Source organism: Delphinus delphis, chromosome 5, assembly GCF_949987515.2.
Source record: "Delphinus delphis chromosome 5, mDelDel1.2, whole genome shotgun sequence".
In the NCBI taxonomy this organism is placed as follows: domain Eukaryota; kingdom Metazoa; phylum Chordata; class Mammalia; order Artiodactyla; family Delphinidae; genus Delphinus; species Delphinus delphis.
This window is the reverse complement of record NC_082687.1, coordinates 51,070,214-51,076,890: the sequence shown is the minus strand read 5'-3', so window position 1 is coordinate 51,076,890 and position 6,677 is coordinate 51,070,214. Positions and strand designations below refer to the sequence as shown.

At 46.8% G+C, this 6,677-nt stretch overlaps 1 protein-coding gene across 4 annotated transcripts in view; it reads left to right on the top strand.

Annotated features, from left to right (window-relative positions):
• RUFY3 (RUN and FYVE domain containing 3) overlaps nucleotides 1-6,677 on the top strand; it is an 84,346-nt gene continuing 77,669 nt past the window's right edge. For 2 of the 4 annotated variants that reach the window (XR_009519545.1, XM_060012422.1), the window contains exon 1: nucleotides 2-534. Coding sequence is in view for 3 of the 4 variants with exons in the window: in XM_060012422.1 (XP_059868405.1) it covers nucleotides 183-534 (352 nt within the window). In the remaining variant the exon portion in view is untranslated. Of the gene's footprint in view, nucleotides 535-6,677 lie in introns of all 4 variants that reach the window. The other 2 variants (XM_060012423.1, XM_060012427.1) reach the window with 2 other exon arrangements.

The window sequence follows — 6,677 nt, the reverse complement described above, 5'->3', positions numbered from 1 at the left end:
GGCTCGGACCCCGGCGGGGCGGGCAGTAGACGGAACGGCAGAGCCCAGACGCCGGCCCGTAGCCAAGGAGAAAGGTGGCGGTGGCGCGGACGGGACGGGGCGGCGGCTCCCCGCCGTGACCCTCTGCTCCCCTGCCCAGGCCCGGGTGCGAGTCGGAGGCGGCGGCGAAGGAAGGAACGAGCATGGCTGAGACCTCGCCGCCGCCCACTGCCGGCGCGGAAAGTTGCAGCGAGGAACCGGCGAGGGGCGGGAAGCAGCGGCTGGAGGAGCCGCGCCGCGCTTCAGCCGGGGGCGCGGACCGAGAGGACGAGGCGGGGCCGCCGCTGGCCTCCCCCGCGGGGCAATCGGAGCCCGGCTCGCCGGTGGCTGCCCCCTTCTTCCTGCTCTACCCGGGCGATGGAGGCGCCGGCTTCGTAGCGCGCCCGCCGCCGCAGCAACAGCGCGCCTGGAGGACCCCGCCGTCGCCGGGCTCCCCGCTGCCCTTCCTGCTGCTGAACTACCCGAGCGGCGGCGGCGGCGGCGGCGGCAAACACCGTGAGTAGCGGCCGGGAAGGGGGATGCCGGTGGGGAAGGGGGGCCTCGGCCGGGAAGGGCCAGTCCGGCTCCGCAAAGCTCCGCCTCCTGCTGGCTCCCCGAAGCTGAGCAGGGCCCCGAGCCAACGGGGAGACTGGGCGCTGGGGGCGGCTCTCGGGAAGCTCCCATCCGGGGGCGCAGGGGGGCGGCCGCGGTCCGGGCGCCGGACTGTTTACCTCCTAGTCTACCAAGGCCGCAGGCTCCCGCCCGGCCTCCTCTCCCCTCCCGGGCCGGGCGCTCGTCCTCGCCAGCCTCCCACGTGTTCGCCGGGTCCCAGCCCCGGGTCTCCGGTGGGAGCCCTCCCTGAAGGAATGGAGGAGGGGGCGGTGTCCGGAGACCCGGCAGCCCAGCTGTCCCGCCTTCTGCGGGCTCCCAGCGCCGCTGCGGTCGATAGGTGTGGCTGCTGCGCCGCCGCCGCCCGCGTGGCCTCGGTTGGACCACTAAATTTTTTACTAGCGTTCACTCCACACCCGTAAATATCACATATCCGTCCCCCACAATGGGAAGAGAAATCAGGAACTGTGCGCGAGATGACGAGAAAGGAAAGTGTGGCTTTAGGAGGGCACTTCCCAGGATAATATCGTTTGATAGGAAGAGGCCTCCACCTTTTAAAAGCACTATCACCGGAGTCCTGTAAATGCAGCGCACCGCACTTTGTGCTGTATCAGTCAACAAAGGTCTAGTGCAACCTGCTGTGAGCGGGGCCCTAGAGTAGGCAATGTGTATAAAAAACTTGAAGAATATTAAATCTGGTTTAAAAAGACAAGATCTTAGAGTATGAAAATGTGACTGAAGATACAAGGCATGATATAAATGCCTAATACTTTGCTGTATGAGTTCTGAAAAGGGAAATTTGCCTAAGGTGAAGAGGGAATCAATCGATCAATCTGTCTCTGTCTGTCTCTCTCTGAGACACAGCTAGAGGTTTCTTGTTTAGCACGAAAGCAAACCTTTTAACTGTTCTGCACTGCCAAGAAACCCTGACTTTGCCTTTTCTGCCCCTGATCCGTCCCCTAGAAAAAGGTTAACATTAGTTGAATACTTTCTATGTGCATGTGCTGTGATTATCATAGTTAATTGTCACATCTCTGTAAGCCAGATATGCCACTTTTTCAGGTGAGGAAGCTGAGGATCAATGTGATTAAGTGATTTGTCCTAAGTAACAGTGTGAGAGAAAGAATGAAGTTGACCCAGATTCTTTGCCTACCGAGCCCATGTTCTTTAAGTGAATAGCAGACGTCCAAAACTGTGATTGGATGGTTCCTCCCTAGATTAGGGTCCATTGGATTCAGCTGGAGGTAATCCTTTGTTAGCTTCTCTTTATTACTTACCTAGAATGGGGGCCAACACTGACTATAGACCTAGAGTCTTAGTAAAGTCATAGTTTGTTGCAGTAATCCACTAATTTCCAAAAAAGAGTGTCTAATAATGTCAGAAATGAGTCTTTTGATAAGCAGAGGAGGTAAAGATAAGAATATTCGCAACGCTGCTTTTCATTTTCTAAGGCATCTGCTTTCTACTTTGTTCTTTAAGCACAGCCTCTCTTTTTCTTCCTAAGAATTTCTATTTTTGTGTAATCTGCTTATTAACCAGTCATTATAGGATGAAGAAGACCCTCCTCTCACTTCTTCATAACTCTGTGTAACAGTTGTGGTAGAAGTTGTGATATAGAAAATTTTTTCAACTGTTGGCCAGTATCAGTTATGGGAATTATCTGAATTTCAGGTGATTTATTTGATTCCTTCTTCATATTAAGGGTTGACTTTATTTATTTTTAAGTATTGTCCGAAAATTGGGGCCTCAGCATGATCAAGATCAGCAACGGAGAACTTAAAGCTAAAGTTTCGTAACTGTGATCCCTTGGTCCTTACCTTACAACAGTAGCAGATGTATGGCATGATTTGTTAGCATATAAAGTTCTAATAGTTCGTCCTGGTCTTTAATTTCTGAAATAGTTTATTGGTGTGTAAGTACTCAGAAAATTTACTGGGAAAATACACGTGTCCCACTTGCACTGTTTTTAAAGACCAGTCACTGAGGACAGTTCATATTGTCAAAGATCACTGATACTTATTTTATTCAACTATAAAACTGACTTAAAGTAGTTTTTGTTTTGTACTGTTTTTATTTTTACCTGTTATTTTTATATGTACTTTAGAACACACATACTTGCAAAAAGGAATTCTCTGGATATTAATAAAAATACTTCCTTGTTGCTGCTCTGTAGAGTCAGTGCAATATTGCTTTATATGATGTACCTGGATATCAGAACTCGGGTTGTCCTGATGACTCATTTGAGCAACCTGAGACCAGCAGTTTTTCAAAGACTTCTCATTTCAGTTAGCAGGGCAGTACTTAGACTCAGCCTCAAGCTAATGAACATTTGCCTCCTCAACACTGAATTTTTAACTCTCGCTGATGTACTTGCCAAAAGTGTATAATATATAATCATTTTGATAGACTGTTTATTAAGGCATTATTATCTCTTCATTTTAGAAGTCTTGACTGTACTCAGAGATTTTAAAATTAACCTTTACATTTGAGTTTAGAAGATTTGTTATAAATGACACCGATGAAGAACAGCAAAAATGTGTGCAGAGGAGGTAGCCTAAACCTTTCAGGGTTCATGACATGTAACGTTTCAGTGTAAAATCTTGCAGGATATAATGTCCATGAAACATGCAGCGAGCTTAAATGCAATATGAAAGGTTTCTGATGTGCCTTGTTGGATTATGTCACTCTCTGACTCTGAGTGCTGGTAATCTGCTAAATTTTTATGCTCCTAGCTTTTAAATCTCAACTTTCTACCATGCCTTTTTTTTTTTAAGTAAAAATCACAAGTAGCACATGGATCTGTTCTCACTATTTAAATGTTTTATAATGCAAAGGTACATTGAGCACAAAGTGACTTTCCTCTTTGTGGGCCCCCAAACCCTCCTCTCCCCCACCCCCCATCACCACCACAATTTATTATCAGAGACTACCACTTTTGAGTTTGGTGAGTTTTCTTCCAGAACTTTTGCATGCATTCACAGAGATGTATGTGTTCATATTTCGTGGGGCCATTTCCCCCTTGGTGTATGACCGTCCATTCCAATTTCTCATCAACTCTATAAGAAGGAGCTACTTGCATGCCATGGTCTAATACTTTTGAAACCAGGTCCCCCTAAAACTGAGTTCTTCTGCCAAGTTTATGATTAACCTCTCTATTCAAAACTCTATTTCCGGGCTTCCCTGGTGGTGCAGTGGTTAAGAATTTGCCTGCCAATGCAAGGGACACGGGTTCAAGCCCTGGCCAGGGAAGATCCCACATGCTGTGGAGCAACTGAGCCCGTGCACCACAGCTACTGAGACTGAACTCTAGAGCCTGCAAGCCACAACTGCTGAGCCCACGTGCCACAACTACTGAAGCCTGCCCGCCTAGAGCCCGTGCTCCACAACAAGAGAAGCCACGACAATGAGAAGCCCGCACACCGCAACGAAGAGTAGCACCCGCCCACCGCAACTAGAGAAAGCCCGCGCACAGCAACGAAGACCCAACGCAGCCAAAATATATAAATTTATATTAAAAAAAACCAACAACTCTATTTCCTTTCTTGTCCCATACCTGTTCCCCTCAGGATTGAGGAGTATCAAAGTAAAGGGGGCATTGAAACCAAGCAGGACCCTGTGGGACTTTCCCAAGTACAAAAGTCCCATTTCTTATTTGTAGAAAAAAAGGCTTTAGACTCCTAGGCCTTCCCTGAGTTCCAAAGAGCAGATGCAAGCAGTCAGTGAAGAGGACAGTAGTGTCACAGGACTCCTGGTTTCTCCTGAGGGGATATAGATAACAATCTGATGCATATCTTTTTTTAAAATGAATATTTAGATTTATGAATCAGTAGATTACTTCAGTTCTTTGTGATTTTTTGTTTTATTTTTTTATTTTTGCTGTGTTGGGTCTTCGTTTCTGTGCAAGGGCTTTCTCTAGTTGTGGCAAGTGGGGGGCCACTCTTCATTGCGGTGTGTGGGCCTCTCACTATCGCGGCCTCTCCTGTTGCGGAGCACAGGCTCCAGACGCGCAGGCTCAGTAGTTGTGGCCCACGGGCCCAGTTGCTCCGCAGCATGTGGGATCCTCCCAGACCAGGGCTTGAACCCGTGTCCCCTGCACTAGCAGGCAGATTCTCAACCACTGCGCCACCAGGGAAGCCCCTGATGCATATCTTTGAGTTGCTCTGTAGAGACTAAGACCCCCATCCAGGTGGACGATGGCCACTACATGCTGACCACAAGCAAGGTAGACCCCAGACTGGTTGGAACCAGAAGTTTGAGATTCCTGAAACATCAGCCTGTTACCTCACCACCAACGAATCAGAAAAAGGTCCACGAGCTGATCACGCATCCTACGACCCTCTCCTCTAAAACTGTCTTTAAAAACCCTTGCCTGAAAGCCATCCAGGAGTTCGGGTCTTTTGAGCATGAGCTGCCCATTCTACTTGCTTGGCGCCCTGCAAATAAACCCTTACTTTGCCGCAAACACCTGTTATCAGAGTTTGGCTTTCTGTGCCAAGGGCACACCAGCCCTTGCTCAGTAACACCTAATGCCTTCCTTTTCCATCCTAACTTTAGAAGTCATCTTGTGAGTGGACAGAATGGACAAGAGATGGCTTCTCCTTGGTGTTGGAGGGAAGAGGCACCCCTGCCATTTGCATGGTTATCAGCTTCTATTGACAGTTCTTTTCCTCTTTCAACTCTCAGAGCTACCACAAACATTTATATTTAAAGCAATGCCATACAAATAGCCCACATCTCTGTCCTTGTCTTTTCTCTCCCAAATACAGCAGTGTACCAAAAAAGAGTCCACTCACAAAGTAGCAGCTTTCTTTCTGTATTTGCATGTGCTATTTTGAGATAGGAGAGCTAGGAAAGGAATAGAAAGAAGGGGGAAACACGTCTTGGGAAGGACCGGAAGCATTACAGTGACTACCCACGTCAAAGTTGAGTATACTTAACAGTGAATGCCTTGGTTGAGCCCTGGAAAGTGCAGAGAATGAGGCTTCTAGAAGCATTCACTGTTTCTCATGGATGCTCTTTAAGAGTCCAGGATGTGGGGAATGAGTGCTCTCATTTACATACGAACCCAGGAATGTGTATTTAAGAGGAGAAAATCAATTTTAGGTTCACAGTTTCATACACACACCTACAACAGAAAGATATTATGTATTATATAGGTATATGTGCGTATATACATTATTTGTATGTGTATGTATGTATTTATTCATTGACTTTATTCTCCATGGGTATTTCTATTATTATGTCTCTCTCTTTTTTCTCTTTTCATTGTTTAATAGTACTCTAGAAAACATTATACCTGATTAGGAGTTGAATACACATTAATCAGTTCATCTGCTGTGTGCTTTTTAAACTTTGAAAAGACAAAAGTCACTTTTTTTGGATTTGTAAATGTAGAGGCATCAGCTCAAAATTGGGAGGTGTGCAGGGGAAGGGTTGAACCATCAGAACCAAAAAGTTTTGAGCATTCACCTCACATGAGTAGGTTTTAGCTTGATGTGTGACTTTTTAGAAGACAGCATTTTGTTATAATTAATGTAGAGCAGTGCCTTCATTTACAGTATTGTGATTCACAAATCTGTCAGCCATCAGCTCTTTTCCAGCTGTGTTCAGAATGCAAAGAGCCACTTTCTGATTCATTAAATGCTGTTTTGTCAAATAGCAGAAGTAAAGGCCCATAAGAAAAGGGGGGAAACCCTCAGAAACGTAGCATCTTCGGTGTGTAATTGTAGATTAGTGACTACCAGAGACCTGTAGTTTAGCCCTTAAGAGTATCTAAATGCAGGTGGGTCCTTTTCCACACACAGCTGAAATAACCTGGGATCTTGAGCGTCTAAGGTCCTGGGAGCTGGGTCATACCCCCATTTCCCACCTCATGACTAAGCTTGCTGTCTGCTGCTTGCCTTCCTGATTTTGCTTTTATCACCACTGCTGCCTAAACTGTCAACAGTTTGTCTTCCCAGCCAATTGCTCCCCTTCTCTTCTGCCTGCTTTCTTTTGTTTTACCTCCTCTTCTGGCCTGGCATTATCAAAAAGTCCTGTTATGCTTCTTA